Source organism: Procambarus clarkii, chromosome 52, assembly GCF_040958095.1.
Source record: "Procambarus clarkii isolate CNS0578487 chromosome 52, FALCON_Pclarkii_2.0, whole genome shotgun sequence".
Classification (NCBI taxonomy): domain Eukaryota; kingdom Metazoa; phylum Arthropoda; class Malacostraca; order Decapoda; family Cambaridae; genus Procambarus; species Procambarus clarkii.
The window spans coordinates 31,232,031-31,251,390 of NC_091201.1; the positions used below are offsets into that span (position 1 = coordinate 31,232,031).

Genomic DNA, 19,360 nt, shown 5'->3' on the forward strand with positions numbered 1-19,360 from the left:
CCAGAGATGATGGTGTGTCCAAAATATAAAGTGATCAACATGTGACGAAAGCTTATGTGATAAAGAGTTCCAGAGAAAAATGGCACATATATACTGAAATAAAAGGAAGCACAGGTACAGTACATGATTAAGAAAGTAATAGCTAATGTCTGGGAAGACTAGATATATAGTACCAAAGACTTCAATATAGCACAAATGTAGGATAATTAAGTAAAGACTAATAAATGTTTCATGACTTAAGAATGGCAGACATTCTCATACTGCATAATATAAATGAACTTAATCCTCTTTAATCTCAGATGAGAAACACATTTCCCTGAAAAAAACTGAAGACCAAAAATTAAGAGGGAAAAGCTACTGTATGGAAAATAAAATAAATAACATGAAAATATGAACATATTTGATTTATTCAACAAGTTTCATTTCTAACATGGACGAGAATCTCTCTCTCTCTCTTGGTACTCAAGTAGATTGCTAAAATGCCTCGACACTAATAATTCAGTAAATAATGTACATGTGTCAAACGTTTTAATGGCTGATCAGCAGAGTATGTAGGTGCTTGTAAAATTGGCACAAAATATTTTATAAAAGATCAGTGCAGAGTTAAATCTGAAAATTATCAGTAATGTATTTGTGTCTGAAAAAGCTTGGTTGTTAATTTACATGTTAGGCAGTTCATATTCATCAAGTAGTAATTACTGTGATGATCAATATATCAATGATAATGATCAATGTAAAAATGATACAGAAGTCTATGGATAATGTTCATTAATTCAAGAAGTCTTTACTCTTTACACTAGTCAGTGTTGCCTATTTTCTAGAGAGTACCAAAAAAAGTAACAGCTAAAATACCCAGGTAATGTTTACATGCTAGTTCAGTGGCTATCTAATCCTCCTTAAACAAGTCTCTGCTTTCATAAGTTGACATTACCTCTCAAAAATGTTACCTTTAAAGTGTGTTAGATAGAGGCTAAATACAGTTGAAGTTTAGTTAGTATACTGTACAATTCACATCAAAGACAGAAACAAATCAGTTATCCTTTTTAATGTTCTTTAACTGAGACATTTTAATATTGTATTCTTAAACTTAAAGTTTTAAAGAAGGCCAATTTGTAAAAGTAATTTTACAAATGCATATTCCAACCAAATATGACAGAATTCTAGTCAGAGTGACCATTAGAGCATTTACAATATACAAGAGAGTTTTTAAAGGACAGGATATTTTGAAAAGTAAACACCAGGATGCCATAAAATAACTTATACTCCACAGATGCTTAATTTGTGTTAGTGTTTCTTTGTGTATGAATGTACTGTAGTTGATGTGAATGTAGTAAAATTATCAAAAGGAGGAGTCAAAAATGTAGTGAAAATGGGACCAGATTCCCGAAGCAGTTACGCAAGTATTTACGAACATGTACATCTTTCCTCAATCTTTGACGGCTTTGGTTACGTTTATTAAACAGTTTACAAGCATGAAAACGTCTCAATCAACTGTTGTTATTGTTATAAACAGCCATCTGGTGCTTCAGAGCTCATTAACTGTTTTATAATTGCAAACAAAGCCGTCAAAGATCGAGAAAAAAGATGTACAGGTCCGTAAGTGCTTGCATAACTGCTTCGTGAATCAGGCCCTCTGACTTGTCTATCAGTAATATGGTTAAGACAATGAGGAAAGATGAGGTTTTCAATCATGGTGTTTATTGTATGCCTTGCAGTGGATGTAATAACTTTTTTAAAGGTTTGGAAATAAAATAAAGTGATCACAAATATAACTAGAACATTTTTGTATTCAAAGATATTAGTTGATCATAAAAGTTATTCCAGGCATTATATTCAGTATGGAGAAGCTAAATTGCTTATACATTAACAGAGCTAAATGAAGGACAGATGTTGGAAAGCCAATTTGTATATTAATCAGCAACAGCACTGATCAAACTTTAAAATTACAGACCTTCTTGCATTGTTGTTGTTGAAGAATCGGCACAAAATTTGACATTTAGGGGGTGATTAGTAGCCACTGAACTATTGTGTAAACACAGTACTTGACCTTTTGGATTGTTGGTATTGTTTATTTTTTGTTTGTGTTACTTTTGAAAAGCCATTGTCTTAGACAAAATCTTTGTAAGTGGCTCCCCAGCTATGCAAGGCATTTTTATTCCATCTAACATCAATATTTTAGATACCCAAGAGACACTATGAAAATTTGCCCTGCTTAATTTAATTAATTTAAAAACTTGGAATCACAGAGGAAGCTCCCAAATATTGGCATCATCTTTTCACTGAACTTATACAATAGTAAAGTAGATTCTCACTAGCATTATTAATTACAAATTCTGATTAATATATTGTACAAGATCAGGTCCTAATTAAGATGCAAAGTTTTCAGTATTTTGAAGTTGTAATAAAATATTTAAAATTGTACTGTACTGGTAAAGCTAATGGAAAAAAAACTGCTGTATGCGCTATTAAAAACATACCTTGAACATACCAGGGCATTAGATTTTACCCGATGATCACAAGCAGATGGCACATTCAATTGCACAATCACACTGCAGTGACAGATTTGATTTCAGCGACATTTCCAAGGCAGATTTAAAGAAGAAAATTAAATATTATATTCACTCTTGGGAAGCAAGTGTAACTTTATTCCCATACTGGAATAGCACTGCATTATCACCATGGTATTCATAGACCACAGTGCCCTTTTGTAATTTTGACATTTAAAATTGAACTGACACTGTATAGGAGAAAGTAAGATTATACAGCTTACAAAACACACTGTATAGGAGAGAGTAAGATTATACAGCTTACAAAACACACTGTATAGGAGAGAGTAAGATTATACAGCTTACAAAACACACTGTATAGGAGAGAGTAAGATTATACAGCTTACAAAGCACACTGTATAGGAGAGAGTAAGATTATACAGCTTATAAAACACACTGTATAGGAGAGAGTAAGATTATACAGTTTACAAAACACACCGCTTACCATTCATACCCCTGTAACCTTCAAGTGCCATGACAGGAGAAGGGCAGCAAAATTCAGGATATTTAACTGACTATATGATCCTAGCGCTGTGCTTCATTACTGGCACCCACAAAATCTTTAATATAATGAACAGTAATGACACCATGTATTAAATACAATGAATGTAACCCAGATCTTATTTCTCACAGGTACAACAGGAATTCAATATTAAATTAGTGTACGGTAATGATGCACTGTACAGTACTGTACTTAAACAGCAACTGACGTACAGTATAGTAACCTACAGCACGGCATGTATTTGTTTTCAATACCTCTTTAGCATAATATGGGCTATCTTCACAAAGAATTTTTGTATGAAAATAAAAATGAACAAAATATTAAGACAACTAACACAAGGATCCAAAATATGAAAAAAATATTAATAAGAGAGCTAGTTCTTCAGTTGTGCTACAACCTACTGAACCCTATAAAGAAAGAATGCATCCAGAAACAGAAAGATTTAAAACTTTTAGAAAGTTGTTTAACATCTTGATGACTGTGTACCTCTATTTTTCCTCTTCTTCATGTTTGTTTGCAGACTGCATCACACACACCCAGCTGCAACTTATTTTTTAAGGCATTGGTTTAGAACATCTTCTTCTTAACTGCTGTGTATCTCTCCATATACTGAAATGACCAAAGAATGAGTTATGCACTTAATTTAATATGTATTGTACATAAGGGAAAGCTGTACAAATGTATCAAGTTATTAAGTTATACCCCCCCATCCCCAAGGAGATCTGAGACTATTCATGATATACAAGGAGTGACTACACAGTTGACAGACTGTTTTTTAATTCATAAAAGTGATTTTGTGATTACAGTGGCACTTTAAAAAATCCAAATCATATCGTTCCAGATCCAATCCAGGTTACGTGACAAACCAGATTTCTGAAACATTGCCATGTTTTGGTTATCACTAAATTTTCTGAATTTTTCTTACAACAAATAATATAGTATTGCTTGCCTATGTTTGCTCGTGCATATTTAGACATTCTACTTATATATAAATAATGATTTTTTGTGCATAAATAATTATGCAAAATCTGGATTTTTTATAAATATGAATTTTGGAGGGAAAATCTGGTGGTGAATATTGTTTACTGCACTTTTAATTTTATTTTACCGATTCTATAAGAAAATCTATTAGAGCAATGCAGGGGGATTCAAACCCTCAAGTTGTGTATTCCCAAGCTGCACACCTTTCCTTTGGACCACGACATGGTATAAATTATACAAATACAGTATGCATAAAACCTGGACTGGCTTTAGTAAGGGGCCTCCAGATGTCCTGTGGATTCGGTGAAATCCTAGGTTGTATAACAAAGCCCATGTTGTGGGCCAGAGGTAAGGTGAGCAGTTTGTCAAGGGTTCAAATCTCCCGCACTGCTCAAATTGATTCTCATTGATACAGGGTATTGTGTTTTTAATGGATTCTTAACACTGCATATATTTTGTTATGATTTAAATTCATTACTTCTTCCTGCTCTATATTTTAAAATTTAAATGAAATTGGAGGCATCACATAGAAAATGAAGTATATTAAGACACTACTGGACCAATACTGTGTTATACAATATGCAGGTTATTCTAGTTTACTTTCAGACTGCAGGAGCCACTTTGAACCTCCCTGGCTGTCAAACACAACATTTTCATCCTCAAGGATCAAACTCATCAATCATAGTGTATCATGATGATTTTTTTATGCAAAAATGGAAATTAAAATAATACAGTATTGCTACAGTACAGTATTTTGTATTTTTTACTTGCATATACAGTACATATGCAGTATGCTTTAAACTAAACATACTGCATGTGCCATATTCTCTATTATTTTGAATGTTTAATTAAAATTTGTATTAACTTTTTTTTTTTTATGGGGTGGGTGGGGGAGGACCTATATGCCTGTAGCTTCTTTACCAATCGTAATGCAGTAAAAGTTGAATGACTGAGATTTTAGTTTGCATTTTCTGTATTTCACACACTCTCCTCCTCGTGCAACTACTTATAAGCTACCTGTTCATTTGAAAAATCTCAATTAAAATACATGGTAAACTATGCAAGATCCCTAAGTGATAGACTCTGAATTCCAATTATCATTAATATTCATTACTTTTTCAGTAAAAAGATACTGTACCTTGGCATATCCTTCCACTTCTTCAAATTCTTTCATTTTGAACAAATTGCCATCCACACAGAGGAGTGATACTTGAGAGTCAACCAGGAGCTCTACAGGTAAACTGGTTAGTGTTAAGCAATTCTCCTCCAAGCGTAGAGTCTTCAAGCGGGGACATACGGCCACAGACGGAGATATTGTAGATATCTGTTGAAGTTTATGATTACTGTAACTATATATGGTACTATACACCAACAAATTAATAACAGGGATTACAGTTACTTTATTCAGTAATTCAAACCTAAGTGATAGATAGCTAAGGAAGAAAACTGTATGTGGAAATCACAGAATTTCATCAATATATGTATAAACAATTACCTACCTGATTCATATTTAGATTTAGTTCCACTGTCTGCAGTTCATCTATGCCATCAGGAATAACTGTGATATGATTGCCACTCAGATCTACAACATCTAGCTGGGGCAGCCCACACAGTGCCAATGGGAACTCTGTAATCTTGTTATCGCTTCAAGCAAAAGAAGTACTAAATTACGTGCTGCAAATCTCCATTATGTTTGCAAATGAAATAAGGAAATGTCTCTAATTGAGTCATCTTATTCTTCAATATTTAAACAAATCTTGATTGGAAATAATTTGTTTCCTTATACAAATATTACTACTAGAGTGTATTATTAGATAAAAAACAAACTTTGTATGAATAAAGAGAATATATAACATATACTACCTGAGTATGACAGATTTAAGATGCTTGAGATCAGACATTGATGCTGGCAGGGAAACAATGAGGTTTGACATCAAAGACAATGATTCCAGTTTTGTCAGGCTTCCTGTTTCTTCTGGGAGATTACCTGAGACATACAGAAAAAGGAAGTGCTGTACAGTACTATATCATACAGTACATTATACAGTATAGATTTTACTTACAATACTTTCTTCTATTAAACTTGAAGTCTTCCTTTTGTAATTTTGGATGAATGTAAATTATACAAATCTCTTCAGTGTCTCATGATCAACTAAATAATTTCATTTAGGTTTCCCTAAAATTACAGCAATCATTAAAAAACCGGCGGTGAATGTAATGAAACGCCATTTTCTGGGTGAGGACCCGGAGGCTCCCCGGAGCTACCGGCCTGATATGATTACATTCAATGCTGGTTTTCTGGGGGAAGCCCTTTTGGCTCCCCAGAGTTACTTACCCCAAAGACAAAACATGAGGGGGAACTTACCCGGGAGGCAGTCAACCCCTGCTCCTCAACGTGAAGTTGAGACAACTGGCTGCAACCGCCGACCCAATGCCACACAGGCCCGACTAGACCCCAGGAACATTAACAAGGTAGCGAGCAGCCAGGACCCTGTTTCGACCTCCAAAAAACCTCGTGCCCGAATGTCAGCTCAAGACAATATTACCGAAGACGGCAGCCAACGCAAACAAAACTTTGAAATGCGTTGTGGGCACAAGGATAGATTACAGGCTGGCTGGGACCGAATAACCCTGCGAACGCCTGGGAGACCTGACCCCTGGAACAGGGAAAAAGAAAAAACCGGGTCAGCCAAACGCGTGTCCCTGTCCACTGAGGCAGTGGCGCGCAGGGTAAAGGCAGAGAGCCACAACCAGACACAACACATGATGCACTCCCGGCATAACTAACCAAGCATCCACAATCCGAGGACCCCCTCCGGAAAGTAGCAGGCTCATTCTTCGCCAGAAAAAGGCGAAGGGGCTATCAAGGGGCTGCAAACGAACAAGCCTACCACCAGGAGAAAAAGAGCAGAAATCCCTATGCCGAAGGAGAGCATGAAGCTCCCTGACCTGACCCCCAGAGGCCAATGCCTACAGGAAAGAGACTTGGAAAAACAATCCTAAACCAAAGGGGCCACCACAACTGAGGAGAAGATAGAAAAGTGAGCACCCAGTCCAACGACCAGGACAGCTCACGCATGAGCAGGCCGGTGGTGAAACAAAGCACGAGACAGCTTGTGGAATGGTGCAGAAGTAACATCAATGCCAAACGCAAGCTTGCAGCAGCTCTGCCAGCACCGCATGATACGAGGCAACAGTATTCGGCGTAAAAATAACGGTCCTGGAACAACCATGAAAGGAAAAACAACTTTTTTAGAGACATAAGTAACCTACAAAGGGATAAGAAATAACAGAAGGACCACCAGGAAACTTCATACTACCACCTAGACGAAGCATGCAGGTAGGACACCATCAACAAAGCCACCTGCTCACCATACAAGTGGTGATAGGCTCGAGTCAGAAAGACCAGACGCGAAGATTCGAGAAGATCGAACCAGCCATGTAACCAACCGGACCAATCTGCTGAAAGAGGCAGAGCCACGGGAAGACCTTCAGGTTCAGACACCGAGCAAGCAGTGCCTGAAACCAAGGCTGGACCGGCCATCAAGGGGCCAGAAGAACAACTCTCCCATGGTAAGTCTCCAAGCGAGTTAGGACTTGGAGCAATAGTGTAACCGGGGAATAGAGGTACAGGTAACCCCACCTCAACCAGTCCTGCTTGAAGGCATCGACCCTGACGGCCTTGCGGTCAGGAAAGGGCGCCACACATACACTGGGAGACGCCGCGATGACACCGACGCGAAGAGATCCATCTCCAGAGGCCCGAACATCCGGCAGAGCCAACTGAATGACTCGGTGTCGACCATCCATTCCGTGGGCAGGGGAATGAACCAAGACAGGCCGTCCGCCAGGACGTTGGACCCCCCCCCCCCCCGAACGTAAACGGCCAGGAGAGCCAAATCCTGAGAACTCAGCAGACGAGTCACCTGAAGCGACCAGTCCCAAAGAGCCAAGGACCGCATCGAACTCCCATGGTTCAGGCAATGAACCACCTGGGAGCAGTCCAACCGGAGTCTGATCGTCGATCTGCAAGCGACCCGAACCTTTCAAAGTGACATCCACACAGCTGCAAACTCCTGCACCGACCTGTGGGCCTGATGGAACGACGGACCCCACCACCCACTGGCCAGCCAGGTGAGCACTGGTCACAAAGCTCCAGTCAAGAGACGATGCGTCCGTGAACATCAAGGCACTGAACCCCAAAAAACCAGAAGAGGAAGTCGGAGCCGCAGCAATTGTCGCAAGGCCCTCGGAGGCTGAATCCAGCAATCGCGAGAGAGAGGCAGAAGGGATATCCCCAAAGGAACCAGAAACAGCCAATGAGGCCAAACCCGACCTGGCGGGTAGACCATCATGGGAAAGTTCAGGCTCCCACCTGAACAACCTCCCCCCCTCCCGGGGATGGAGGAGGTTGTGTAGACAGTGGTGCGGTGACATCATGCTCGTTTGCTCGTTTTCATTTGGGGGAGTTCTGCCCACTAGTTCGGCTTTCAATAGCAATATTTTAACCAGAATAGGGGTTTGTTTTAGGGCGCTTACCTTTCTGGTTGCCTGACCCGGTTGATGGCAGACATAGAATGCTTCCAACCACCCAGGGGTTTCTATAGGCCATTGCTCCTTGTGCCTCTCTGAGGGGGGCCAGGTTCTGGCCCGTGGTCCTCAGTAGACCTAGAACTCCATGTGCATTGACTGATGTCAGGGTCTAATACATTCATATCAACCCGGTTAGCTCCAGGAAGCTAAAGGGGCTACCCCCAGAAATATGGCTTTGAGTAAACATGATAAGTTCCTTTATGAGCATAAATCATTCAGTGACCCAACTGAATGCCATTCCCCCTATGTTTGCTCATGCATATTTAGACATTTTAGACAAGGATTATAAAGTCTCTGGTGACATTTTTGGCATCAGCTCTACAGGAAAGCTTTCAAACAGTTCCTGCAGGGTTATAAAATAGGCTCGGGGACCACTGACGATAAGCTCAATCCAGCCTGGAATGACTAACAGAATGTATATTCACTGATGCTGCTCACCACGTCAGGGATAGGTAAGACAACTGTTGGTCAATGGTTTTAATGTTGGTCTAAGAGGTTTTAACAGATGTGTAGTGATTCATGATGCACAGCTTGTATGGATGTACAGTGGAATTTATGAGCGAGTGTGTGTGTGTGTGCGTGAATCCAATAATGCTATCCACAATGAGCATTCATAAAAATGATTAGTAATTTGTGATCAGTTATCACGATTAGTGATTTTTATAATACTGCACATTCTCATCCAGTTTTACTCATTTAGGCAAGTTGTGGATGTATAGTCTTTAAAAGCATTTTATACTTTTGTAATAGTAAGTCAAAATTTGTGCTAGGTTAAAAAGTTGCAAACCTATACCAGAGCTGTAATTTCTTATGGGCAATTTACATGTTTTTTCCACTCATTCTACTTTATAATACTTTGAGTTCAGCATAATTTTACAGTGAACTGTAATGTAACACCAAATGAACTACAGTGACCTGTAATATAACACCAAATTTTACAGTGAACTCCAATATAAAACCAAATTTTATAGTGAACTGCAATATAAAACCAAATTGTACAGTGAGCTGCAATATAAAACCCATTTTGTTGAATTTAATATCTTCCTACTAAAAAGATCTCAAGAAAAACTGCAGTAAAGAATCCTGTAAAACTTTTCTTGGGCCTAGTGCATGATTCATTACTGATACTGTGAATGGTATGTCGAGTACCTGTACTTAGAAACAGCACTAAGGTCCTCACAAATTTAATTATGTTATAACAACTTGCACTTAAAATATTAGCAAGGTTTTTGGATTGGATTTGGATTAACAGCACTGTTGGACCTGATAACTAGTAAATTCCAAGGTGGCCATTATTAATGATTTTTTACTGTGCATTTGAAACAGAAGTAAAAGTACATGCAGAAATCACAAGATCGTGATATATCAAATGAACAAATTCACAAGTGGCACAGTTGAATAAGGCACAGCTGGGAACATCCCGTGTGTAGGTTCAAACCCTCATCACGGCCCTTGTGCATTCGTTCAGAAGTAAAAGTACATAACTTACTAATTTTGTTTGAATTTAAATTCAAGTGCTTGAGATTGGAGAGGTCACATACAGTTGGTGGCAATACATTTAACTTGTTCTGAGAAAGGTCCAGAGTCCTGACGACCTTGCTTATGCTTGATAAGTCAGGTAACTGCAAAAGTTAAAAATTAGTCAGTTTTTCAGTGTCTGCAGCATTCATAATTACTAAGTTCCAACAGCTTATAATTGTTAGGTGTGGAAACATTCAAACAGAAGTACAATCAGCAGTTGTATTTAACAGAGACAATAGTCATACAGTATTTTAGACTGGAGGCGGCCTCTTATTCCCCTTGAGCGAAATGGCAGGACCTAGAAAGGTACCTTTATATTCCTATTTTGCAAAATTATGTATACTGTATATGATGAAAGGAAGCACTTGAGAAATGATACAAAAACAAAAATTATAAAACACCCCTGGGCCAAACTCACAACCGTTGGGGAAAATATGGAAAACTACCCCGGGGCCAAATCGCAGCTGCTGGAGAAAATATGGAGAACCTCCGGGGACAAATCACAGCCGCTGGGAAATTATGGAAAAACCCAGAGGCCAAATCGCAGCCACTGGGAAAAGCAAAACGTCTGCAATTTGGCCCAGTTTCTACTACTCAGCTGCGTAACAAAATTTATTTTGATTACAATCGAAGAACAGCTTGGAGAGATGAGGAATGGCAAGAGCAGTTGATTTACTGTGATATTTCTGAATATTATAATTAATATTATACAGTAGTATTATGTTCTTGTTTGTAAGCTTTATTATTATGATAACTGTAATTCCCTGAAAACATTGACTGATTCATATACTGTAGTTTTAGAAGTGAAAGCACAAGAAAAATAAATGTGACTGTTTATCCATTAGTTAAGGAGATCTGAGGCATAAAGTCATTAAGTATTAGCTCTTGTGGGGGTTTTCTAATGTAGTTTTGAAGCTCAGTGGCCAAACTTATCCATCTACCAGCCTTGGGATATTAAAAGACCTGACTTATGACTTACTTTTTGGCCCAAAAGTTTCAGAAAAAGACAAATCTGACATTCAAGTATGGCAGGGACAAACCAAAGCTTACAACTGCTAGTACCAATTCAGTCTGGTCACCCTTAGAAGCTTTGATAGATGAGCCATCACTTTTTCAAAACCTGCATCCATTTTCCAAACCCATTGCAACAAAGGAAAAATAGAATGGTTAGAAAGGTGGGGTCCAAGAGCTAATAGCTTGATTCTGCAGGTACAAATAGTAAATACAAGTTACAGCATTTCAATAAGGATGACCTCTTATTTATTAAGCATCCAATGTCTTTTTAATGTCTGAAGGGATAAATGAAGCAAGCTCATATCCATAGCTCTTAACCCTTAGACCATGCAATACATATACAGATGATTGGAGTAACTTTACCGAAACCACGCAATACACATATAGACGATTAGGGCTCTAGCGCACGATTTTAAATGCCCCACGAGGGATAGGGGCAGCTATAGTCCAGCCATGACCGATAGTTAACAGACGCCACCTAGAAAAAAAATCGTGGGTGTGAGAGCCTCAGTACTGAGTGAGCCACCAAGGCTGGCGCACGCAGCATGAGCTCACAGCACCGCTGTTCAGCTTGTGACCACAGCATCGCCTAAAAATGTCAAAATATATATGTACATGCTATTATTTAGCGATAGTATTACAGAAAATCCCTGTGATATAAAATGACCAAGATTCTGATAATAGCAGGATTGTGGTGATAATTAGCGCTGCAGTGGGAGGAGTAATCTTGGTGGGGAGGGAGGTAGCATTGTCTGCTGACTCTGTGTGACCACCTTTTACTGTCTGGACTCACTATACCAGCTTAGTGGTGTTCGCTATGTTGAACACAAATGTGTATACTTATATATAATCTGTGTATATAGTGTAATAACAGCAAAAGGAGTATGTTGGGAGCAGCCATTTTGGTGAGGAAGGTGGCATTGTCTGCATGACATGTCATGTTGTGTACTGGTGGCCACTATGGTCTTTGGGCACCATACCAGCTTATTTGTACAGTTATGTTGAATAAAACATGCAGATACCTATATGTAATATGTGTATATAGTGTAATAACATCACAAACAGTATTGTTGGAGGAGAAATATTAGTGTGTCTGGCCTTGAACCAGCGAGGGCTGCAGCCACCAGCTGACTGTGTGTGTAGCTACGTCTCTTATTGCCTGAAATCACCATACAAGCTTAGATGTACAGTTATGGTGAACAAGACATTGAAATAATTAGGTAATAATATCTTTGTGGCAACTCCTGCCTGACAGCTGGGGTGAAGCAGACCTTGTCTGGCGCCTGCTCTGTCAACACCTCATTTTTGCCAGACTTCCCCACCTTATTGTGGCCAAAATATGCCCCCTACAATTTTTTTATATTTTTCCCGTGATCAGGGAACACAAATGAACACTTTTATAAGACGAAAGAATTTTTTGGTATTTTTTTTGTGTTGCGCCTATGGGTGATGAAGGCCAAAAGGCCCTTAGCAGCTTAAGGGTTAAAGACACAAAACGACAACACTGATTATTCTCAGACCATTAAACAATACACACAACTAGATTCTTATCTATTGCCAAGCATAGATGACATAGTCAATAATTCTGCTAATTACAGTGTTTTCTACAGTTGACTTGAAGAATATCACCAAGTTCCAATCAAGGAATGTTACAAGAAGTATACAACTTTAAAATCTGGCTGGAGGTTGTATCACTTCTGTAGAATACCATTTAGTGTAAAAAATCAAGTTGCTGCTTTTCAGTGCTTGATGGACAAACTTGTAGAAGAACATCTCAAGAAAGCTTTTCAATACTTGGACAACATTACAATCACTGGACATACCCAGGCTGTGATATTTATAAATATCACATTCATTAGATTACCGCTATATTCATTTATTCTTGTTGTAAGATTCATTATTATGATGATTTGTAATTCCCTTTTGATACACTTGATTTGTGTTATTTCATATAGGGAACCAAGTTGAATAAAGCTGGAAAATTGTATTCAAGTATATCATTTATCACCATTTACTGTAGTTTACATGCTGAACACCTTCACAAATTTCTAGAAGTGGCAGGCTCAGAAACCTGATATTAATGAATCTAAAATCCATAAAATCAGTATCCTCTGTCAATGTTCTTGGCTATTGTGTAGGGAATGGTACCATAAATCCTGAACTTGAGAGGGTGCATCCCCTTCAGGAATTACCATCACCTATGAATGTGGAACCTTTGAGGAGAGCACAGGGAATGTTTGCCTATTATGCTAAATAGATCCTTAGTTTTTCAGATATACTGGTAATTCAACCTTAAGTAGAGAGTAGGATGTTTCCACTGGTGAAGCAGTCTTGATAGCATCTGAAGTTTTAAAAAAATGACTTGTCAATGTAATTCTACAATCTGTCAGAGACCTGCTATTTGTGGTGTGGAATGCCTCAGAAGTTACCATTTCAACAGTTTTGAGCAAAGGTGGCCATCCTGTTGTATTCATATCCACGACCATGCAGGGTAGTAAACTATTATCCAGCAGCAGAGAAAGAGACTACTGTCATTATAGAAGCAGTGCATAAATGGAGCCATTTCCTAGCCAGGCATAATTTTGTACTGATTACTGACTAATGCACTGTAACATTCCTGCTGGATAACAGAAGGCAACCTAAAATATAGAATAATAAAATGCAAGAATGGAGGTTAGAGTTAACATCACTCAGCTATAATATACAGTATAATTCTGGAAACGAAAATGTAGTTTGTGATAAGCTGACTAAAAGAACATTAAGCTGTTCAACATTTCCTAAATCACTCCGTGAAATTCATAATAAACTCTGCTGTCCTGGAGTGACTCTGCTCCTATACTTTGTGAGATCAAAAACTTTTCATACACAAGAGAAAATGTAAAAAGAACATTTGCTTCTTGCAAGGTTTGCACAGAGGCAGCCAAATTAAAGCCCCAGTTCTACAACCCATCAGAAAGGACACTCATTAAAGCTATTCAACCTATGGAGCAACTCAGCATTTACAGTATTTCAATGGTCCTCTACATCAGCAACCAGCAATCCTTATATGTTCACAGTTGCTGATGGGTATTTATGCTTTCCTTGTGAATTTCTGTGCCCAAATATCCACATGATAACTGTGATCAAATGCCTTGAAGTGATATGTAGTCTTTGTGGAATGCCCAACTTTATCCACTCAGAGGTACAGTACTTCATTTTATGTTCTAGATCCTCAAGGCATACTTAAAAGCAAGTCACAACAAGCAAGACAATGCCAAACCATCCCACAGGATATGAACAGGTAGAATGGTACAATGGTATCACATGGTAATACCATTCATGCTTTCAGATGCATTACATTCCATTAGATCTACTTCAACTAATAAACCCCACACAAGAATTGTTTAGATTTCGGTGATACTCAACTTACAGAAAGTAATCACCATCCTGACTTATGTCCCCTGGTCTAGTGCTACTTTGACATTTTGTTCGGTCTTATAAAGATGACCCTCTAGTTGACCAGGTTGAGCTCACTGATGTAAATCCAACTTGTGCAAGCATTAGGTATCCAGATGGACATGAATTTACAGTATCTGTGTGATTTGGCTCCATATTCAACGAGTCTGACAACTCCCATGGAACAACTTGTCGAGTCTGATTCACACGAGTCAGCCTTCTCCAGTCCGTGTCACTGGGATGAGAATGATGGACCCCCCACTACACCTAGTATTAAAGATTGCAAATTGTCAAGCAAAAAATTACCCAGTGACAATGTTCCACCTTCTTCAGGAAGACCCAGAAAGTCTGCACTGGTACCAAGGCCTTATGATTATGGCTGAGATTAAGATCATGTATAGTAAATTAGTGTGGTGATGAGAAGTATGTATTTATCTGCTGTGTTCACTTATTATTAGCATACAATATAAAGAAGGGTAGAATGTGACATTTCTGAATATCACTTAATACTAGTATATAGTACTATGTTCTTGTTTGTAGGCATCATTATGATAACTGTAATTCACTTCTGAGATATTGTTACATTTGCTTACCTGTAACTTACTTTTGAGATACTGTACTGTATTTTTTACATTTGCTCTATATCATTTCAGATACTATGTAGTGAGCTGAGTTTATTAAAACTAGATGGTAGCATAAATATGTATAACTGAATCCTGATCACCACATTCACCTTATGGATCCTCATAGTTGGGGCCAGGAAGCCTGTTAGGCTTATCAAGATTTCCCCCTAGTACAGTTACTAACCTTCCTCAGGATGCCACCCATATCAGCTGCCTAACTCCTAAGTACGTATTTACTGCCAGGTGAAAGGAAACATTACCCAATGTAAGAAGCACATACCCAAGTGCTTCTATCCTACAACAATGTAATCCATTGAACTACATGATTTTATGAATACAAAGTGAGAGGTAAATGCTGTAAATGCCAAAACACTGTTGAATTTTATAAACCAGCTAGATAAGGTCATCACGACAAATGAAGGGACCTTTGACAAGCCACCTGCTTCCTGTCTTTGCCAAGGCCACTAGAGAGATAGTAGCTAGGTAAATTAAAGATAAAGAAAGGTGAGAAAATGCCAGCATGATAGAAAAAGCTATGGGGTCCATCTAATTACCACAAGCTACCACAAGCTACACAAGCTTCACAAAGCTTCCTGTCAATACGTTAGTAATGAATAAATATGATATGTTAGGCTGACCTAACATAACCTGACCTAACCTAACAACCAAACCAAACCTAACAACCAAACCAAACCTAACCTAACCTAACCTAATCTAACCTAACCGACGCTTGGATCGTCGACTTGATTTGGCATCACCAGCTCTTTATTTTCGTATAATTTCTTTATTAAAAGATACTTTTTCAGATTAAAATTATGTTTTTTCGTGTTGTACATTCAGCACAAACATTATAATGAGTAAATATATCATATTTATTCATTAGTAACGTATTGCCAGGAAGCTTTGTGAAGCTTGTGGTAGCTTGTGGTAGCTTGCGGTAATTAGACGGATTGAAGCTATGTGAAATGGTTATTGAAGTACGTTTTGTATAGGGACTTAATGTCCCATTTACACTCATGAATTCAACTGTGGGACAGAAATGGTTGGGCACATTTCCTATCACCTAATGCCCCTGTTCATCTAGCAGTAACTAGGTACCCAGGAGTTAGTCAGCTTGTGGGGTTGCATCTGGAGAGCATACCTGGAGAGGGTTTCCGGAGTTTTACTCCCCAAGCCTGGCCTGAGGCCAGGCTCGACCACCTGGGAAAGGTCAGTAGTTTGATCTTGGAGGAAACTTTGATATAAGCGTAATATGTAAATATATTATCATATTAATTATATATTATATACACTGGCTACCTGTCCCCCTGACAATAAATTATAATAATATTGGGAACCACAGAAGATACACACTTAAACTTGTATATTATTTCTGCACATACTGTGTACCTTCTTTTATCGAGTTTGTTCTCGTTAAGATAGAAAATATTTCTGAGAAACCTACTCTTACCTCTGCTAGCTTCCTGTTGGACAAAACCAGTATGCCTGTCTTCTGAGCCGTCTCCAAGTGGGCCTTGACCCCGCTGGAGGAGGTTTGACCCATATTGAGATGCGGTTGACACTACTGCTCTCAGTCACTGATAGGTAAGTACCTCTGACACAAATTGAACCCCAGTTGACACCAATTAGACTCCAGTTAACACCAATTGGACCCCAGTTGACACCAATTGGACCCCAGCTGACACCGCTCGAGCCCCAGTTGACAACTCTGACACCATCAGCTGACTTCAAGTGTCAACACAGCCTGGCGCCAGCACAATGTTTATTTTGTCAAATATGAAAGATACATACTACTAATGATTATTTTGGTATCTAAAATTAATTTAATTTTAAACTAAGTTATTGAGATATATGTATATATATTACTGTATAAATACCTTTCTTAATTTATTTAACCTTGCTCTCTTTTTTCGTTCTATATCTTGTTATAAGCAAAAAAAAGCAGGATAAGAGTCCAGAAAAAGACGGATTACAACAACAAGTAGACAAGGGAAGGAATATATGAGTTAGGAGAGAGAATAGTGGAGGTATTGAAGATGTTATGAGAGGTGTTTACCAGTGGTGGGAGGGGTAGGGGGTATGGGGGGGGGAGGTCAGTATGGCGAGGGGCTGCCAGCGTCGCCATGGACGGCTCCACCTCCTGCATCCTTCACCGCCTCCCTGACGAGCTCCTCCTCAGGATACTCTCCTGTGACTGTATTACAGTCCACGACCTGGCCACCGCTGCGGCTTCCTGCTCCAGACTCAGGAATATCGTGGAGACGCAGAGGCTGTGGCGTGTGAAGGTTAAGTCCCAGTACGTGTCCTCCTGGACTACAGTACTGTAGTCGGGCTCATAATGTATAATAATACAGTAGCTTCTTGATGCCATTCAATTTTGGGCCAGCTGGTACAACAACTCATGAATTCTTTCTCAAATAAAATATTTTATTTTTATTTTTGGCTTATCCATTTTAGTAATTTTACTATATTGTATTTTTTGTCTATGGTACTTTCTTTTTTATATAATGGCATTAATTACCACTAGGTGGGTCTGACCAAGCTGTATGATAACCTGATTGGTCAATCTTGCAATTCAAAATTTTTATTGGTGAAAAAGAGTACCTAAGTGAATGTTGTTGTAAGAGTTGTAATTAACTCCATGTAACCTACCTTACCCCTAAATGTCAACCCATGTCTTACTACAGTATTTTTAAACAATGCTGTTTGTTGACCAACTTGTATATTGGCTATTTTCTACCATGTTTCCCCCTTTTTTTTTATCTTTTATTTTTTATTTTTTTTATTTCAATGCAATTTATACTTTAAGATCAATTACTATTAAGTTTTAGTCTAATTGTTTTTTTCCCACCTCACTTTGCCCGAAATGCTATGCATATTAGTGGCTTTAGGTATTGTATGTACTAGCTCTATCTAAAAATCCAACATTATGTTTGTAACTAATCCTCTATGTATGTACTTTTACCTAAATAAACATTTGATTTGAGTTTGAGGCTAAGCCCATCTGTACTAGTTCCTGGAAGGCCATTTCTTGTAAAGGTATCTCACAAGATATAAATCACCCGTTACGGTCACTTGGAGGCCACAGGCGGCAGCTATTCTATTATCCTTTCATTTGTTGTGTTGGCGGAAAATTACTCTTTTGTCATTACAAAAGGGTAATTATAGACAGAAGTTATCTTCCCTTCTTGAAATGATTTCGGGGCTTAGCGTCCCCGCAGCCCGGTCCTCGATCAGGCCTCCTTTTTGTTACACACCCCCAGGAAGCAGCCCATAGCAGCTGTCTAACTTCCAGGTACCTATTTACTGCTAGGTAACAGGGGCATCAGGGTGAAAGAAACCCTGCTAATTTGTTTCCACCTCCACTGTGGATCCCGGACCCTCAGGACTACGAATCCGCAGTGCTGTCCTCTCGGCTGTCAGGCCTCCTTCGCGTACCACCCGTGTTAAACAGTATCTTTATCTACCGTCAATTCCTCTGAGCATTTTGTAGGTAATGATCATGTCTCCTCTTACTCTTGTTTTCCAGTGTTGTGAGGTGCATTTCACGCAGCCTGTCCTCGTAACTCGTGCCTCTTAGTTCTAGGACTAGCCTAGTGGCATACCTCCATACCGCTGTGTCAATTTTGTGATGTTGCTGGTTTCAGGAATTCCTTTTGTCAATTTGGTCAATTACTGTTAGTATTTTGTAAGTGGTGATCATATCACCTCTTTTTCTTATGTCTTCTAGTTTTGGCATGTTTAACACCTCCAGTCTCTCCTTGTAAAGCTTTATCTGGGCGATTCTTTTCAGTAAAACTTTGCAGTTCTTCCTATACTGCACACATTTTCTTAATTAATGAGGAAGGGACATCCTCCACTGCCTCCTCCTCCCCTGAAGATTTGTTGTACTGCCTAGCTAGTTCAACAACACGTGTACCATTTTCATGTTTACGAATGATCTCTTGTTTTTCCTCAATGTTTCCTTTTTCATTCTCACGTGTGTTTTCTTGCCTTGAACCTTACCACTGGCTTTCTTGGGGCCCATGGCGAGATATATAACAACAACTTTTATGTTCAAATAGTCAAAAATCCCCCCAAAAAATGTAAATCCGTGCAAAGAATTCAGGTGGGATAGTCACTAGGCGGGAGGCACTGGGAAACTG

At 38.8% G+C, this 19,360-nt stretch overlaps 2 protein-coding genes across 2 annotated transcripts in view; one reads left to right on the forward strand and one right to left on the reverse strand.

Moving 5' to 3' along the window:
- Positions 1-383: 383 nt before the first annotated feature.
- LOC123763525 (leucine-rich repeat-containing protein 57) lies at positions 384-16,948 on the reverse strand. The gene is made up of 6 exons (XM_045750658.2): positions 16,666-16,948; positions 10,112-10,244; positions 5,893-6,016; positions 5,529-5,673; positions 5,168-5,353; positions 384-3,657 (listed from the first exon to the last, which is right to left on the reverse strand). Exons 1-6 carry the CDS (start codon positions 16,756-16,758, stop codon positions 3,616-3,618), a joined length of 723 nt encoding a protein of 240 aa, XP_045606614.1. The 5' UTR covers positions 16,759-16,948; the 3' UTR covers positions 384-3,615.
- A 348-nt stretch (positions 16,949-17,296) lies between these two features.
- Positions 17,297-19,360, forward strand: part of LOC123763526 (F-box only protein 21) — a 45,499-nt gene continuing 43,435 nt past the window's right edge. The window contains exon 1 of the mRNA XM_045750660.2: positions 17,297-17,511. Within this exon, the coding sequence (XP_045606616.1) occupies positions 17,339-17,511 (173 nt within the window). The 5' untranslated portion in view covers positions 17,297-17,338. The remainder of the gene's footprint in view (positions 17,512-19,360) is intronic.